Below are 17,752 nucleotides of genomic sequence, written 5' to 3'. Positions count from 1 at the left end.
TTGTATGATTTGGATATAGAACAAAGAAAAGAGTATTGAGTTCTCAAGGTATTTTCCACAACTGGGAGCAATGTATATTGCTTGTGTGAACTGGATTATGAGACAAACCTCACAGTGACCAATCACCTTCCTGTGCACAAAGATGCCCCTTAAATACACGGCATCTCTAGATGACACTCTCCTCTAGAACCTGTTCACAATGGCAAGCCGTTTAACGACTATTTGAGATCTCTCTGCCAGACTCAGTGTTTAGCTCTGGTGCATATTTATTTAAAAAACATGGGCAGATTTTCTAACTACCATATTTAGGCTAGCAAATTCATGACTTTCAATATTTTCACAAAACTGTTTACCCTTTCATCAACAACAAGCCATAAATATTTTCAACTCAATATTTATCAAGAAAAATTTCATCCAATGTCCATCTCATTTAATAGGAGAAACTGTGAAAGCTAATCAATGTTCTAAATGTTCATAATACTGAAAAAAATTTAATGGGTGAGTGCTGGTCACTAGATTGACATCCATGAGCACTCAGGGCATGTGAGGGCTCTTCCACTATTCCATATTACTAACTTTAAAATACTGAATTGGATATTTGAGAGATCTATGAGTATTTTCCTACCAATGGGTTTTTAATCATCATGGGATTTTATTTCAAAATATACTCAGGTTACTTTCTATCTTCTCAGTCTCTTGCTTAGCAGGAGAATGCAGAGTGCTGATTTTTGTAGTAGTAGTGATGTAGACAGTGCTCTTAGAATCTCTGCTCTTCGCTGTACTTGCCCATTATAATCCCTGGGTATGTGAACATGCAATATGACACTCCACAACTAGATTATTATGTTACAGACACATTTGATGGCTTTAGGAAAAGAGAGTAGGTTATTCTTTACTGGTTATGAGTCCATAAAATGGACTAATCTCTTCCTGGCAAGGCAGACTGCAGTAACATAAGGATGCAGGCAAAATACCTTGCTGGTGTTTTTTGCAGAGTGGATATATAGCAAAAAATGAAGATGCCCTCTAAGGGCTGAAATTTACCAAAGCAATGGGCACCCAGTTATCAGGAACTGAACTGTGTTCCAACCTTGAAAGCTTCAAAGAGTTTTCCAATGTTTAGGCACAAAGACATCCTGAAAATACCCTGATATATGTTTTGTACTGGAACTGAGCAAACAGTTTAACCACTTCAGTTCAAACTTCTCAAATGCAAAATTCTGAGTGAACAAAATGGGTTTTATTTTAGGACGCCAAGTTTGTGATAATTTTTTAATCAGTGTTAGAAGACTAAAACAAGGAATTTCAAGTCTTGACTATGTTGAAACAATATATATGATTTGTGATACAATGATAGAATCCTTGTTTTATAAAGCTATTTTTGTTTGCTTATAATTTATCATAACAAGTTGATTTATGTATGAAACCATAAATAATAAATAGAATCCTAGTTAAGCTAAATGTAATTTTTATATATCAAAATTATCATAATAAGTCTTTTGTGTAAATATCTATAACAGGCAAAATAGTTTCTTTGTAGAATTAAATTTAAAATAAAAGTTAGAGAGCTGACAAGATGGATCAGTGGGTAAAGCTACTTGTGGCCGAGCCTGATGAAATGAATTTGATCCCTGGGAAAGAGATGATATTTCTGCATATATTAGAAAGTGAAAACATATTTTTGCAATATCTGTTTGACCTCTACATGTGTGGAGGTAGATATTTGTGGTATACAACACAGGCATAACTAAATATGCATATGATAAACAGATAACAGCAGTATGAATATGTAATTTAGGGACTTTGAGTTTCCTGAATATTTTATAATCTTTGCCTTTACTCTTTCTTAAATACTTTTTTAAAATTTTATTTTGGAGATTTTAATAATCACAATATTTTTCCAGTTTCCCCAGTGCCTCTCTTTCTTCTTGTCTCTTTGGTCTGATTTCTTACCTCCCATTTTCTTCCTCTGTGATTCCCTTGCCCTTCTCTTGAATCTTACTCTAAGCATGTAAACATGATACCTTAAAACAGTAAGTAATAAGATGAATATAAGACATGGACAACTATCTCACTAGAGGTTCCCCCACAGTTTTCTCACCTCCCACACAGAGAAGCAGGTGAATGCTTATTTTCCACTATCTACTCTTGCTAGTCTACTTCATCATCTATTGTTTTCTAGCATAGAGTGTACATCTATCTTTTCAGAGAAGTCAATCTTTCTGCTTTCTCTACAGGCTTCCTCATTTTCCAAAGATCAGATCTTATTTTGGGCTTGAATGCTCCCACAGTATGTTTTCCTATGAATAGATCTTTGCTGAGACTCCTGCGTTTACCCCTGATGATTTCACATGAGTGATCTCCCCTTCTGCCATTCTGTAGGATTATTTCTTTTCTTTATTTTTATTTCTATTTTATCTCTACTGCCCTTTTTCAGTACATAGTTCATACTATCATTGATATTCTAAAAACTAGAGAGTACTTATCTTCAAGTCATACTCTTCATGTACATCTACTTGTATTTTTCAGAATTACATTTATTAACCTTCCCTCATATATACTCCTTTAAAAAATAAAAAAAACACTAAAGTCATTTCTAGACCATAATAAGTTTTGTTGCTGCTTCTTTCTGTGAGTACAATTCTGCCTCTGTCTTTTTAAGAAGAAAGTCATATTTCTGTGACTGTTAGGCTTGGTTGCAGTTTGATGCCATTTGTAATGAACTAAGACAGTTACCTCTTTGTGGGTCTGTGAGGATGTTTCTTGGAGAAGTAAAGAAATGGGGTAGCCCAGTAGAGTGGGCAGCAGCTTGTGCTGACAGTGCAGTTATAAAGCAGTTATAAAGCTAAGTTGCCTTAGCTCGTTACAGGTGAGCCCACTCTGTGACATCAGAACCCTTTGTCTTTCTAATCTCGAGAGAGGACTAGTAACTCCAGGTATGTATATTTATCTTCAAGGCTCTCAGATCCAGATTGTGACTCTTGAAATGCCTGTCCTTGCTCACTGTGAAACTCCTGGATTTCTCAACTTCTCCAGTGTGCAAATAGCCATTATTAGATTGTCTGCTGTGTAAGCCAGTCTAATAGATACATTTGTAATATGGATTGATTCTAGTTCTGTTTCTCTAGAGAACCCTGACTAATAGAAATTCCTTTTCAGTCAAATCATTTTCTTTCAGCTTATACATAGCACCCAGTCACATCTTTTATATAATATCACCTTATTTGTGCTTTTGTGTGGATATGGAAGAATCATAATGAAATTCATTTTGTGTAGTTAATATCTAATAACAACTAAAACTCCTCTCTATATTCTGTCTCCTAATATCCTCATATCATTTTGTTCCTCACCCTGGTTTTCCTCCTCTCTTGGAAATACCACCAGAGTTTCTTAGTGTTGTCCAGATCAAATATAATGAGGCATTTACAGAGGGGGAATTATAAAAACACCCACCTTAGCTTTAACACTAGTAATATGAAATCTAGAGAAATGGGGTTTCCCAAATATTTTCCACCATTCTCATCATCAACAACAAAATATTTACTGTAATAGAGCAACGCTAGAGTGGAAAGAAGAAACAAAACTAATGGTGTAATGGCTACAGTGTGCCAAGGTAGCAGGTCCGATGATATATGTAGTTTGATTCACCTACTGACCCAGATTTCCTAGCTCTTTAGTGTGTGTATTAAATGAGGAAAAAAAGTGAAGGTTAGTTGAGGAAACCATAATTATGCAACCTAGAATGGAACATCCTCCATTCAGAAATAACAGGAATCAGAGGGCTCGATCTTGCTGTGTGCCAATCTAAACAACTAGAGACCATAAGAATAAATAAACATTCCTTTCAGTACGGAACATAACCATCTTTTTTACTGCATCATGGAATTTTTCTTTGTAGTAATTCAGAGGAATAAGGAAGAAGATTCAACAACATCTGAACTTTGGCCAAGAAGACTCAATAGAACAGAAAGAAGCAGTGATCTTATCTGTTAGGGTACCGGTGTATATGTCTGGTCTCTGCACAGGTGAGTATCACTCAGTAAACACAGTTGTTTGGGCTTCTATAAATATTGGGTTCCCTAGAAGCTTGCTTGGTGTTTGTAAAATTACTTATTGAATAAATAGGTAATGTTAGAAAGTATTTGCTCTCACATGTGTGATGTAGAATTCCCAAAGAAATCAAGTGAATAATTACACTCCATAGGAATCTTTTTTCAATAAATACATTTTTATATGTTTAGTAAACAGGGGTAGAGATATTCTGAGTTAACAGTTCCAGGTAAAATAAGAAGAATATTAGATGAAAAGTTAAAATCAGAGTTTTGCTCTCCCTGTTGTGTGTCATTTGGCAGTGCATAAATTTCTCCTCACTGCGAACTCAGCATGTTTCTGCTGTTTTGTACATATTAAAAGAATTTTAACACATGCAAACAAATTCAGTTATGGATACATTGGCTAATAGTTGAGCACTCCCTAATATGCATTACTCAAAAATTTAATTCTAAGGCATGGTTTTGGGAATGAAAGGGATAGAGTGAGAGGGTACCAGAACAGTATCTCTGAGTCCCAAGCAACACTTTGCTAAATCTTATTAGAATATTATCCCTACTGCTTGTACTGCATTTTTGGAACCCATTCTCTTTGGATGAATACCTTGTTTAGCCTAGATATAGTTGGGAGAGCCTTGGGCTTTCCCCAAAGCAATGTGATTTACTCTCTCTGAGAAGTGGATGGGGTGAAGGGTCGGGGGAAGGGTGGAATGAGAGGAGGGGAAGGAGTGGAAACTGGGATTGGTATGTAAACTGAAAAAAGATAGTTTGCTTTATTTTTTAAAAAAAATAAAATAAAATATAAAAATATTCCCTCCTCCCTCGCCTCAACTTGACTCCTGGAGCTCAGACCAGTTCTTGACTGGATCTTTGCATCAGTTCCCATCGGTTACTGAATAAAGACTCTATGAAGGACTATTGCTATGTCCCTTTTTTAAAAATAGGGTTGCTTATTTTCTTAACACTTAGCTTTTTTTGTAGTTCTTTGTATATTCTAGATACTAACCCTCTGCAACTGATGAATGTATAATGAAAATGTCATATATTTATACATTGAAATATTATTAAACTCTTAAGAAAAATATAATTGTGAAATTCACAAAAAGAAAATTACCTCAGTATTTTGCTTTTACCTTAGCATTTTTAAAATTAAGTTAAAACACAACAGTTACAAGTTAGCTGTTAAGATACTGAAATTTTAGCCAACTAAACAATGGCTGACTAAACTTGTATGTTTTGATAATCTGCAGAGTCAAGGAGCTAAGACCATAATAGATGTAATAGTAATTTGTTTATGTGCATAAAACACGCTGAGAGGCAGTAGTAGATATAATAGTAATTTGCTTATGTGCATAAAACATGCTGAGAGGCAGCCAGTAGGAAACCAGCCATTAGGAAGTTCTGAAAAGGAAAAGACATTTGTCTGGGTAGCAATGTGAATATTGGCCTTGATATCCATTTTCCTGGCTTTTCATTTGTTTGTTTGTTTATTTAATAATAGGGGTTTGTCTTTCTCTAATGTAATAAAATGTGAATCATGGAAGAACTTCCCCAATTTGTTATCTAATACCAAGTGCTCAGCTCCAAGATCATGTCCATATACATATAATGAATATGATTGAATTCCAGTTTCCACTCCCTCCCCTCCTCTCATTCCACCCTTTCTCCCCACCCTTCCTCCATCCACTTCTCATTTTTCATTCTCAAAACCATGCCTTAGAATTAAATTTTTGAGTAATGCATATTAGGGAGTGCTCAACTATTATCCACTCTATCCGTATATTGTATTATTAGGTTGAATTTATATATTTAGTTCTGTGAATGTTTGTGTGTGTGTATGTGTATGTGCATAATAACAATTAAAAAGAAAGAGGCCGTGGATGTGACACAGTGCAAGGGACGAATGGGAGGGACTGGAGGGAGGAAAGAAAAAGGTGATACGATGTGATAATATTATAATTTCATAAAATATTAAAAAGAGAATAGTGGTGCAATTTCGCTTAGGAATGAAAACTTAGCCTACTTATACTGGTGTCTCTGATAACTGTTTTCATAGATTTGGGGAATATATAGCTCAATCACTGTGTTTTTAATACTATTTTAAGATCTCACAGTATTTTTCATAGGCCCATTTCAAAACTGTTTAGTTTTAGCTAGACAGTTGTCTCAGTGATTAAAAAAGGTTACTGCTCTTTGAGAGGTCTATTATTTCAGTTCCCAGCACCAATGTGTGTGGCTTACAGCGGTCTGTAATTCCAGGTCCAAGGAACCCGATGTCTTCAACACCTGCACTCATGTGTGCATACCCAGTCACTAGTACTCATAATAAAATTCAGAAAAATAGATGGTTAAAAACAAAACAAACCATAGGCTAACTAAAATAACAAAAGTGGCAATTTTAACATCATAGAACTATGAAAAGTGTATATTTCCTCTTTTCTATGTTCCTTTTTTTCAGAGATCTTGATCCTTTTGCTGTTTTACGAGAAGGAAAGGAATAGTCCTTTAAAAAGACTCATAAAAGCATGGAAGAAGGAGGATGATTAAGGCCAGTGTCCATACTTCTCACAATCAAACTAGCCTTTCAGCAGCTTGGCAAAAACTTCCAACACTTTTCGCTTTCCTAACATAGGATTTTCTAGTTTACATGGACATATAATCATTACATATTTGGTTTTAAAAACTGCAAAAATTGCCATCTCCTTTGAAAAAATATTTTATATGTACAGAAAAACACAGAGGAAAAATGTAAATACCTATTTAAAAGGGACAGTACATATTTTTTATTTTACATTTGGAAAAATGAGTATATTTTATTAAGTTCCATATATACTAAAGTATGACTGACAGTATCTATACAAGAATATTGGTAAAAAAAAAAAACTGATAATGGAAAAGCCTGTACCTCCTTCTCCAACATCAAGCCTTCTGCTCTCAGGTTCTTTTCAAATGTGTTTCTTTTGTCATATTGTATGTTTGTCTTCCGATAAACCAGGATGTAATCAATTCGCTTTTTGCCATCTTTAAATAAGAGTCCACTGGAGGCTATGTAATTCATGTCATTCTGGAAAATAATGGTTAACAGTGTAAGTCAGATAAACATCATGCTAGTTATAGGCATTAACAAATTCATACCAGAAAATAATGTGTGTGCTTTAGATGCCAACTGAAAACTATAGAAAGAAAATTGAAGCTAGTCTGCAATCGACAATGGAAGACTGGCTTGCACACCCGTAATTAGGTTTATAATTTGATGGCCGATCCTTGAGTTGGTGTATGTTTTATTCCTTAAGTCTCCGTAAAAATACCAGCTAGCATATCTTCCATACTGAGCAGACCATGTCCAAATATAATTATTTTCATACTTTATCTTGTTCATTCACAACTCACATTTCAAAGTTAAAGACATCAAGACTGAAGGAAATGAAACCAACATTATACCATGTGTTATTTAAGAAATACACAAACCTCTGCTTTTCTAAACCACGGTTCAATAATGCTGAGACCATGCAATAATTCTTGAATTGCAAACATCGGGAAATGTTTACTCTTAGGATACGACAGCAAAGTGATGGAAATAGTGCTCCCATTACAACTCATAGCTAGCTCATCAAGACTGGTTAAATTGCTGAGGAGGTGGTTCAGTTTGTAAAATGCTTGCTGAGCAAGCAAGCCTTGGCAACTGAGTATGGATTGTCATAATCCATATGAAAGTCAGTCACAGAAATGAATTCCTCAGTGACCCCAACATGCCCCAGTGTGGAAACGGGAGGAGGAGACTGGAGAGTCTTCTGACTATCTAGGTAGGGCCAGATAGCTTGGCTAATGCAGCAGCAAAAACAGTCTCTTTCAAACAAAGCAATACTCTATAACACACATGTACAGTCCCTAAACCTACCCACAAAGCAGTTTGAAGGATCTCACGTGGCTGTTGCCAATATTAGAAGTTGTTTTCATAAACTGGGAGATATTCAACTAGATATTTTCTTTGCAAGATTCATCTTAAAATATCTTAGCTGGAGGCTATGTGGATGTCCATAATCTCTGCTGCTTCCAGAGGTTATGTTGATGTTCATGATGTGTGCCTGGGCTGTGTTGATATCCATGGGCCCTGCTGCAGTCAGAGGACATGATGACGTCTGTGATCCATGTTGTCACCAGGGACAATGTTGAGACTCATCTTCTGTGGAATAGCTAGAGGCCATGTGGATGTCTTTAGTCCATGTAGCTATGGGAAACCTGGTGAAAGTCCATGATCTTTGCTGCCACTAGCTGTTATGGACAGGGAAGCTTACATTGCAGTAATAGCAATGACTCCAGACTCATAGTTGAGAAAGAGAGACATTGAAGACATTTACAACCCCACCCCCAGAAACAAACAAAAACAACAAAACAAAACAAAAAACCCAAAACAGTCTAGACAGGAAGCCATTGAAGAAAGCAAGGGAAACTGCCAATGAATCTACAAGGATGTCCCCAGCTAAGGATCTTAGCAATTGAATAGGGAAACTAAACTGGCCATTTCCTGTAATCAGATTAGTCACTACCCCAATTGTCATCGGAGGCATTGATAGCTGATGGAAAGAGATGCAGACATCCATAGCCAAGCACTGGGCCGAACTTGGGGAATGCTATAAAAGAGAGGGAGGAAAGATTGTATGAGCCAGGGGGTCAACATCATCACAAGGGAACCTACAGAAACAAGTAGCCTGGGCTAGGAGCTCACAGAATCTGAACCAACAGCCAGGAACCTGCATGGGTTCGACATAGGCCCTCTACATATGTGAGACAGTTGTGTAGCTTGGTCTGCTTATGGGACTCACAGCGGTAGGAGCAGGGTTTGTCTGTAATGCTTGCCTGGCTTCTGAGAACTTATTCTTCATACTGGGTTGCTTTTCCCAGCTTGAATTAAGGGAGGAGTTTAGTCCTACCTCAACTAGCTATTCTAAGCTTTATTGACAATCATGGGAGGTCTGCCCCTTTCTGAACAGAAACAGAGGAGGAATGGATTGAGATAGGGGGGCTGAGAGGAGGTAGGAGAAGGGACTGGGAGGACAGGAGCAAGAATAAACTGTGGTGGGATGTAAAACAAAGGAATAAATTTAATAAAAATTATAATAAAGATGCTGAAGTGTAGCTCTTCACAGTAGATGGCTTCTGGTGTGTGTGTGTGTGTGTGTGTGTGTGTGTGTGTGTGGGTGGGTGGGTGGGTGAGGGGAGGAGGGAGACACAGTTATCCTTAAGAGGTTGGCTACTGGGGAGTTTGACCAATGAGTGTATGGACAACACAAATTGTTCTTTTTTTTTTTTTTTGTCTATTCGGGGAAAACACAATGATGGGAGTGTAGACCTGAAGATATGTGATTGGGGTGCATTGTGCGAAATTCCCAAATAAACATTAAAATATTATGTTGCTTAAAATAGCTTAGCTAACATTCTTTAATGCTCTAAAATGCCTCTCCAACATCCCCTGTCTTAAAATACACTAAGCCTATATAGGTTGTATAATCTTTTTTATTATTCAGAACAATTTGAAATTTAAATATATTTTGATCATATTCTTTCTCCCCTCTAAGTTCTTCCAGATCTTCTCCCCATCCCTACCCACCCAACTTTTAAGTTTTCTCAAAAACAAACAAACAAAAACCTTCAATAAAAGAACACAACACCCTAAAAACAAAAACAAAATATAAAACCATACCCTTCAACAAAACAAAAACAAAACAAGAAACAAAACCTCCACCAAACTGTAATGAAATAAAAGTACACAAAGGAGTGTGGTGTCTGATTATGTATTAGTCAGCTAATCCAGAACAGGAGGCTGTCCTGGAATATTTGATATACCAAGTGTCACTCTATTAAGGAAAGGCTATCCTTTATCACCCAGCAGGCTAAGTGACAGTTCAGCTGTTAACACTTGACTCTGGTGGCTAGGTTTTCATATATTTGTTCATTCATTCATTCCTTTGTTCATTTAAAAATGTATAACAAAACAAAACAGAATAAGATATAACAAAAAGGTATTACCTCAAAGTTGGACAAGAAATTACTCAAAGGAAACTAGATTTACTGATGAAGACATTTGCTGATGGCTTTCATAATGACTCCATACCATTCTAATGCCCAAGATCTTAAAGAAGAACAAGGCCTTGAACCCAAGTCTGGATTTTTAGCTAATGTCCACTGTGTCTGCTTGTTACTCAATGTTTCCTACGTAAGCATTCTTGAGATGCAGACAAACTGCATACATCTTGGGGGGCCAACACCATTTTAGATGAAGGCATATTGAACCACTATGAAGAGCCTGATTAGGACACATGTATACCTCCAGGTCACAGAATTGAGTGTCTGATGAAGTTAGGGAGTGGTGTCCATGGAGAGAAAAAACAAGAAGTGATTTAAGTGAAGGAACCAAAAGGAAGCGAATAAGAATGTCACCCTGCAACAACAGGTTATGTTTCTCAGGATCCATGATACACTCTGCTATTCAAATAGAGCAGTCTACTGTATGAATTCATCTCCTAGCAACCCCCGAGCTCAAGGACAAGAATATGTGGTAGATAGGTTTTTTTTAACAAGTAGAAAATTAGTAATATTTCAAGAAATATTTTATTAAGGAGCTTAACAGGACTATGGTGGTCACTTTTATTGTCAGCTTGCAATAATTAGCGTTAATTGAAGAGTTTTTCTGATATCTTTAATTGATGTGGAATGAGCTACCCCAAATGTGGGTGGTACTTTGTTGTAGCAGTCCAGTAAAAAATAACAATAAATAATAAATAAAGGCCATAGTAGAAGTGAGAGCCTCTGCTTGTTGCTTGCTTACCCTTCCCCCTTGCTCTAGCTGCTGATTCCTTTGCTGATTATAGAATTAGTGTTTTCAGGCCTCCTCCATCCCAGTCTGAGTGTTTCTTTTGTAATCCCCAGGTTTTCTGCACCAGGCTGATACTGAAGAAGCCTTGTGGTCTGAGCAACTATCAGGTTCTCAGCTTCTCGATGTGGCACAGCACAGATGGTGGTGCTGCTTTAAAGTAAGCTGATTTAATAAATTATGCATAGAGATAGAATGAATATATATATATATATATATTCCATTCTGTCTTTTGTGTTCCTAATCCTACCTGATACAGAGACTAGGTTATCAGCACTAGCAGATACAACAAGGTTTTACATCATAGTGACAATAATAGCTATCACTTGTTGAACATTTACTTTAAAGCATACCTTTTACTAAGTGCTTCCAAAATTGTTTAATTTAATCCCATGTAGCCTTTTAGGTGCATCATGTTCTGAATACACCGAAGCTTAACTGATTCCCAGATGTCATAGAAAAGAAAACAGTTAATCCAGAAGGGCATCCACTTACCATCTTATCTGGGGTTCTAGCAACTATGTGTAAACAGAATTTGTCTTTTCTTTCTCATCATTTATACCATTCCTCTCCTCTCATTCCACCCTTCCCTCTATCCACTTCTCAGAGAGGGTAAGGCACATTGCTTTGGAGAAAGCCCAAGGCTCTCCCTACTATATCTACACTGAACAAGGATGTAAAATTAAACTTCAGGTATTTTTGTTTGTTTGTTTTTTGAGACAAAGTTTATGTATGTAGCCCTGGCGATTTTGAAAATCAGTCTGTAGACCAGACTGATCTCTGTTATTAAAGGCATGTGCCACACTGCCTGGCATCAAGTACATTTTATAAAAAGTAATTGACAAAGTATGAAATCAAATAATAATGATTTAGATTACTCAAGTATTTTCCAGTCAGTGTGGGATATGTTCAATTTATATTCAATATTTTTATATTTATTATTTCCAGGACATGGAATAAAATTAGCTTTTACTGAGAAGCTGGGATGCACATAATTTATCAAGTGTCTATTTTGGTGGTTGGTTTTAACTGTCAACTTGACACAACATAGAGTCACCTGGTTGCTATGGGAACCTCAAATTAAGAATTACTTCAGTCAAATTGACCTGTGCACATGTCTATGAAGAAACATCTTGACTGATGATTGATGTGAAAGGGCCCAGTCCAATGTGGGCAGCACCATTCCTAGGCAGGTGGGCTTGTTGTATGTAAGAAAGTTAGCTGAGTCTGAGCCAGGGAACAAGCCATGAAGCAGCAAATTTTATGGTTTGTTCTTCAGTTCCTGTTTGAGTTTCTGCCCTACCTTCCCTCAACAATCAATTACAACCTGGAAGTGTAAGGCAAGAAAAAAATCCTAGGTAGTTTTTGGTCATGGCATTTATTATAGTTCTTAAAAGGTTACTAGAAACCCACTAATCTTTCAACCATTTTTAAAATAACCATGCATTTGAATGACATGGAGCTCAGAAACATGCAGAAAAGCTGATCTTAAAGTATATCTCAAGAATCAGTGACTTATGACACGGATGGTGAAAGAAACCTGGTGTAGGAGGTCCTTCTGTTTATGTGTTGCTTTTATTGTTTAATAAATAAAAAAACTGCTTTGATCCTATAGTAGAACAAGTCAAGAAGACATCTAGGTAGAAAAAACTAATCTGAATGGTGGGGAAAAGAAGGCAGAATCAGGAGAAGCCATGTAGCCCTGCCAGAGACAGATGCCGAATGGAATGTTTTCTGGTAAGCCACAGCCATGTGGCAATACACAGATTAATAGAGATGTGTTAAATTAAGATATGAGTTAGCCAGAAATATGCTTAAGCTATTGGCCAAACAGTATTGCAAATAATAGGGTTACTGAGTTATTATTTCAGGGCTAAGTAGCCAGGAAAATATATATATATATATATATTTATATATATATATAAAATATATATGTGATGGGTATATTGCTAATTTCGGATCTAACTAACATTTATTGAACACTTAATGTATGCTATGTACTATGGTAGTCTTCAAGTGTAAGAAGTAAGAAGATGTTGAGTGTCTCCAGAGGCTTTCACATATCTTCCCAGGAGCCAGTCTCCATTTGCTGTTAGTCAGGAAAATTACAAACCCCACACATGAAGTGTTTCATGGTGTTTGCACTCTTCTCTCTTCCCCCAAACTTCTCTAGGATTGATGGGGTCTGAAAGCTCTTTGCTAGTCAGCAGAGTGAAGTTCTTTTTGCCCTGTGCAAATGTTACAGCTCTACTCATCTTTTCCACTCTCTGGTGTATTGGGGCAATACTCCATGACATCAACATCAACTTTTACCTGGACTACAGACTGGGAGATCTTTGGAACAAGTAAGAGCACATCCAGCCCACTGGCCACAAAGCAAAGTTTAGGCAGCATTGAGATCTTATATTCAAAGAGTAGGATGTTTTAAAAATGGATACATCCATGAAAAAACACCTGTCTTGTCTTTCACTGCCCCATAACCCACATATAGCATCAAACAAATAGCAAGAAAGACAGAGAAGTCCTTAGCTACAATCCAATATCACCTTCATCAGACTGATTCAAATGTTACAAGATCCATTAATAAACCTTTCTAATTCTCTCTCTCCCCGCCTCTCTCTCACACACACACACAACACACACATACACAGATACAGACACACAGACACACAGACACACACTCCTTCCTTCTTATATTTACTCTGTTTTCAGTAATATTTTAATTTATGTTATGTTGTAAACATTTACTTTTATGTTTAGTTTCCCCTCTTGTATTTATATAAATTTATTATATTTATCTGCCTTTGACAAGCAGCCTGTTTTCTCTCATATGCTAAATCTAGTTTTAAAACAAAGTAAAAAATAGAAAGATGAAAGCAAATTGGGGACTTCTTAGGAAAAGAAAAGGATGGCAAAGGTGATAGAGGGATAAAAACTTGTAATGATGGTGAACATGATCAAAGTATATGATACATATATAAGAAAATGTAATGAAACCAATAATCATATGATATTTATATACTAATTAAATACTGCAAACAGCATATAGAGGAATGATTACAGAAATTGAATAACAGAGTACAGTCAGAAAGAAACTGTCTAATGGGCCTCAGGAGCCAGTAAGGGCTTCATTATCATGCTAAATTTAATAAATTTAGTGAAGATTATAACATAATATTAGATTATGTCATTAGTCTATACTGATTTCTGATTATCAGTTGGCCACACTTTTGAGTTAGTATAATTCAATGATACAATGGTTGAGGTATTTAAATCTGTATTCAAACTATTTGGGCTCCAGTTAACTGAGCCTCCTATTCATTTAGTTTAACAGTGCTCAGTTTCAATTCTACAGCTTTTAAATCAGAGTAATAATTATACCTACTGTGAAGGATTATTACTAAGACTAAATGAGATAATGCATGAGAGACATTACTGCTGGACTTACTCTAAAAGGCCATATTATTATAATTGGGGAATTTGGAAAATTATATGGGGCCAGGAAGATGGCTCAGCATATTAAAGTGTTTGTCGACAAACCTGGCAACACAAGTTCCATCCTCTGAACTGGTGGAAAAATTAGGTGGAAGAAGACAGCTAAATCCTGTAAGTTGTCTTCTGACCTCTACACATACTATAGAGCAAAAACACACACTCATAAATATAACAAATACATGTACACAAAACTTGTATCTACTCAGTTTGTATTTGACTATTGCTTGTTTCTCAGTGATTTAATAGCCCTTTAGCTGGTAGGAAAATTGACTTTCTCAGGATAAAGGTAGCTGGAAACATAGATAAATAATACAAAGAACACTGATTTGAACGTTTTGAGTATGGAAACAGAGAAACGGAAAAACCAATGTCCCTTACATATGCTTATATGATGCATATCTTAATTTACTACAAATTAATTAGTAAATTCATAGTTTATTGAAACATTGCATAAGAAATATCTAAACAACTATTAATTTCAAAAAAAAGACCTAAATACCTTTTACAGAAATCCTTCTCGGATTCTTCTCTTAATCACAATGGCATCCATACTCAATTCTCAGCATAAATTTGTCTATTATGATTCCAATATTCTTATTTTTCTTCAGTTTTAGCAACAAATGGTACATCACTAAACATTCAGTTTATCAAAATATAAACATAAGATAATTTATGTATATCTACTTTCATGAAATATTATAGCTGTAAAATACATTTCTAATTTTCATTCATTTGCATTTCTTTTCTTGTCATGAATTATCATAGTGTATGGATAGAAGAGAATTTCTATCATGCCCATGTTGATAGACATTTGACTACATCCTGTCTTTATTACTATAAAGCTAAAATAAACATCCATTTATATATCTTGTGTACTTGTTTAGAAGTTTTTCTATCATGTGTACCCATGAGAAAACTGTTCTCTCATAATGTTTATTTTTGATTCCAATATATATTGATAAACAATATTTAAATCGATTTGTGATCACACCAAAAGCAATGTTGTGCCTTGTGAATGAATGAATACTCTCCAATTTTTCAAAACTACAGAGTTTATATAATAGACATTTATTGGGTTTTAAATTGTATTCCCATTTCTAATAATTTTCTGTCCTACATATATTCTAGATAGCAAGCCTTTTGATTTGTATATATGTTAAAATCTATATTTTTTGTCTTTAGATGGATTTTCACTATTTTAAATTATACTTGAAGGTCATATTTTCAATTTTAGTTTATTTGAATATTACATTAAAGGGGCCTTGTCCTTTTTTTTGTTTTGTTTTTCGAGACAGGGTTTCCCTGTAGTTTCTAGAGCCTGTCCTGGAACTAGCTCTTGTAGACCAGGCTGGCCTCGAACTCAGAGATCCGCCTGCCTCTGCCTCCCGAGTGCTGGAATTAAAGGCGTGCGCCACCACCGCTCAGCTTGGCCTTGTCCTTTTTTAGAAGGCATTCACTATTCATACATTGTGACAATTTCTTTCTCCTTAATTGTGTAGAACAAGTTTCTTCTACCCCATAAGACTGAGATCTGGGGACTGGAGAGATGGTTCTGTGTTGTACAGGTCCTGGACCAATTGATAGAGTTTATAAGGACTCATGTAACATGAATAGCTTGTACAAGTCAACTCTTTATTACTGAGTCTAGTTCTAGACTGAAAACTTTATTTTATTTTCTTTTGTTATTTGAGTCAGGGTTTCTCTGTGTAGCTTTGGTGCCTGTCCTGGAACTAGCTCTTGTAGATCAGGCTGTCCTCTAACTCACAGATATCCACCTGAGGAGTGCAGCACCAGCGTCCGGCTGAAGATTTTTATTTTATCACACTCAATAATATGAAAAAATAGAACATTCCCAGTATGCATAATTCCTAACTGTTGCCCATATCTGCTCCCACACACACAGACTTTTTTTTGCAAATTTTAAATATCAGTTATCACTATGCCCATTTTAGGAATTTCTGTGCATTTTATAAAACTGGATTCAGTGAATAACACAAATACTTCCTCAAAGACAAAGGAGTAGTGCATGACTCAGGCTTTCTCAGAAGACTGCAAGGCTTAGATTGGCAATGGCTCCTTAGTTTCCTTGGTTATGTGGCTCCTTTAATGTTCATGATACACAACAGACAGATTGGCTCAGCTTTCCTCTACAATTTGTGTAACCGTTTGGATGCTCCTAGTGCACAAGATCATTATAATATTATATGATTGTTTCTTAATCCTGTCTTAAGGACTCTATAAAAGATTTTAAAAATCAAATATCCTTTCCATAATTATCATTAGTGATATTTAATTTTGACCTCCTGTGTATCTTTGTGTAAATTTAATTCTGAGTTAAGGAAGGGCAGTCTATATTTTGTTAGTAAGACACCATATTTCACCAGGACTTTCCAGCTTAGACTCCTCAATTGAATATCCAGAGACTTGGCATGCAATTTAAATTTATTTCAGGACACAAACATCTCCCACCATTAGCTCATTATAGACCTTTTCTTATCATGAACAATGTGTTCATATATTTCCAAAAATCATTATTAAAATAAACTAAGAAAGGATATACTGACATTCAGAAGAAATTTATACACAGTGGAAATTTATTAAATGTTGCTCTAATTGTTAAAAATTCTGCTTCTTCTTCTAGATAATTTTCAGTTTTAAAAATAGTACTGGTTAGGAAGAAAATAACTTAATTTCCCAAGTCTTCTAAAGAATAAAGTATATATTAACATATATGCATTTAATTAACTCTAAATACACCAGAAATGTAATGTTGAATTTCTTGTTCAAATAGTCTTTAATTATGAGCTTTAGGAATGCAAAACCTCTGACCTCAATACCGAGCAGATGCTCAGTGCTGGTAAGAATTTGGCCAGGTTCATTACCTCCAAATCACAGTGCCAGCTCCACTTCTTTTCCATATGGTATCGTCAGCAATAAAAATCATCTCCTAAGCTGAAACTAGAATGCCCACACTGGACAGCAGGGTGGCTAAGGTTCTATTCCAGATTGGGCAGAAAAAAAATACAGCTTAAGAGCACCTCACTAAAATTAATATTTAATAATAAACCATACATATAGTTTCAATGTATTGTTGCTGTTCAATGCCATAATATTCCTTAAGGAAGTCACACAACAAGCCATACGATGATTTCCAATACATACTTAGAAATACTAAAAAAAAAACCTGTTATCTCATAGGTACAATAAAGCCATTTGCAAGAAATAACAACTGTATTTCTATTTCAGTTTTTTATATTAATTCTTATAATGAAGAAAGCAAAAAGTATGAAGTTAAAACATTTATAAACATTGGGTAATTGACAATCACTGTGTCAAG

At 35.6% G+C, this 17,752-nt stretch overlaps 1 protein-coding gene across 1 annotated transcript in view; it reads right to left on the bottom strand.

The window, feature by feature from the left end:
* Ano3 (anoctamin 3) overlaps positions 1 to 17,752 on the bottom strand; it is a 306,732-nt gene that overhangs the window by 109,011 nt on the left and 179,969 nt on the right. The window contains exon 6 of the mRNA XM_038330758.1: positions 6,955 to 7,113. Within this exon, the coding sequence (XP_038186686.1) occupies positions 6,955 to 7,113 (159 nt within the window). The remainder of the gene's footprint in view (positions 1 to 6,954; positions 7,114 to 17,752) is intronic.

Source organism: Arvicola amphibius, chromosome 5, assembly GCF_903992535.2.
Source record: "Arvicola amphibius chromosome 5, mArvAmp1.2, whole genome shotgun sequence".
Classification (NCBI taxonomy): Eukaryota; Metazoa; Chordata; class Mammalia; order Rodentia; family Cricetidae; genus Arvicola; species Arvicola amphibius.
The sequence above is the reverse complement of the archived record's forward strand: the minus strand, read 5'-3'. Positions and strand labels throughout refer to the sequence as shown.